Genomic DNA, 1,799 nt, shown 5'->3' with positions numbered 1-1,799 from the left:
CCCCCCCCCCCCCCCCCCGCGGGAACCCGAACCCGAACTCACATAAAAATAAAAATAAAAATAAAAATAAAAATAAAAAATTTGCTACACCATGAATTCTTCCACTCATCAAACACCAAAATGCTTGAGAATCATTCTAAAATACATCCAACATTTACAGTGTACAATTAACCTTTCACTTTCTAAATAGTTTGTCATCCACCTATGGAAGATAAATAATTTGGTATCTATACAAGAGAGACACCATGGTATTGCTGCATCATGGGCATGCTTGCTGCTACTGAATTAGACAATACTCGACACAGCAGATACAGTTTTTCTTCCTTAATCCTGTCGAGTTCAGCTTCCCAAACATGCCCTAAGGAATTTGTAATCCCACAGAAAGGAAAAGGAAATTTCAAATTCCAAGATCAAATGAAGGAGAGCCCGGAAGATCGAGATTCTGAGCCATAGGTTCAGAAGTCCTCACTTGATTCTGCATGGAGCACTCTGATTTGTATCTGAGTAGTTTGGTAGCTTGTTCCTCAAGTGCATCAAGATCGATATCTTCAAAAAACCGATCGTCTTCAAATATATCTAGGTTTTCTTCAGTTCTTGCGCGTGAGGGTGAGTTATTTTGTGCAGCTTCAGAATGTAACAAGAACTCATTCTCTAAGTTGACCATCGGTATCGATTGAGCTTGGTTAAAGCTCAATTTCCTTTTCTGATTCTCAGTCTTGCTCTCATTTTCACTAGTGTCTAACCCAATTTGAGGAGTTTGAAGAGAATGATTTTGTGGTCCTATCAAGTTGGTCCTTTTGTCTGTCCTAATACTTGGAGCTGTGGAATCAGGACTAATATGAGTCGAAAAGTTGGGCAATCTCTCCAAGGGCGATTGACTGAGTAAGGATCGCCTGAAATAAAAAACGAAAAACTCAATTTAAAATAATTGAAAGAATACAAGGCTTAGTTCCATGAGAAAATTACGCTAACATCTATAGCAGCTATAATAAATTCTTGCAAGGGGATTAGATTTATACCCAATTTTCCAACTAAACTGGCTTAAAATGAAGAAATAAAAAGTAAATAATTTAGATTTTAAATATACCATTATAGGAGTACCTAAATTACCTGCACGATTCTTAGAAGTCAAATTCAATTTTTACATTAAGTATAAGGTCTTCCCTGTAATATTCACTCAAAATCCGGCTTCAGACACTATTGCTTCCCATTTTTCACATCTCAATTCATCAAGTTGTTAAGAAATATATTCTGACAATGAGGAACCCTCTAGGAGAACTCACCTTCCACCCACAGGAAAAAAAAAGAAAACATAGAGCAAAGAGAACAATAAAATGAAAGCCAACTCAAAAAATTGATAGGAAACTGAAAATCATCAATGGAAGAATAGATAGAACAGAATACATAAATGATAGAACAGATAAACAAAAACCTGTAAATTGCCATCATGTCGATTCTGCCCACTTCAGCTTGCGTACTTGCTGCTGTAGAATTTACACAGTCGTCTATGAAACTATCATCATATGTACTGTTAGCATCATCTTCCTCATCTTCAGACGCCATAACTTCTGAAGAGACCCTGAGAATGAATGAGCATAAACTGTTAGCAAGCTAGGTTTAATTTCAGAATTGATCAATTGAATGATGAATGGGATTCTTTTAGTGCAAACCAGGAACAAAAACTAATGGTACATGAATCATATTTTGCTAGATTCTTCCATCCATTGAATAAATCTAAGCAACTAAAAAAGATAAAGCCAAGAGAGAAGGGCAGGGCCGGGGGGGGGGGGGGGGGGATT

At 37.0% G+C, this 1,799-nt stretch overlaps 1 protein-coding gene across 4 annotated transcripts in view; it reads right to left on the bottom strand.

Moving 5' to 3' along the window:
* Positions 1 to 67: 67 nt before the first annotated feature.
* Positions 68 to 1,799, bottom strand: part of LOC111379080 (DEAD-box ATP-dependent RNA helicase FANCM) — a 19,764-nt gene continuing 18,032 nt past the window's right edge. For all 4 annotated transcript variants that reach the window (XM_023002408.1, XM_023002409.1, XM_023002406.1 and 1 more), the window contains 2 exons: positions 1,433 to 1,579; positions 68 to 893 (listed from right to left, as the gene is read on the bottom strand). In XM_023002408.1, coding sequence (XP_022858176.1) covers positions 398 to 893; positions 1,433 to 1,579 — 643 coding nt within the window. In that variant the 3' untranslated portion in view covers positions 68 to 397. The remainder of the gene's footprint in view (positions 894 to 1,432; positions 1,580 to 1,799) is intronic.

The sequence above is a fragment of the Olea europaea genome, unplaced genomic scaffold (assembly GCF_002742605.1).
Source record: "Olea europaea var. sylvestris unplaced genomic scaffold, O_europaea_v1 scaffold1929, whole genome shotgun sequence".
Taxonomy (NCBI): Eukaryota; Viridiplantae; Streptophyta; class Magnoliopsida; order Lamiales; family Oleaceae; genus Olea; species Olea europaea.
This window is presented reverse-complemented; position numbering and strand designations above follow the sequence as displayed.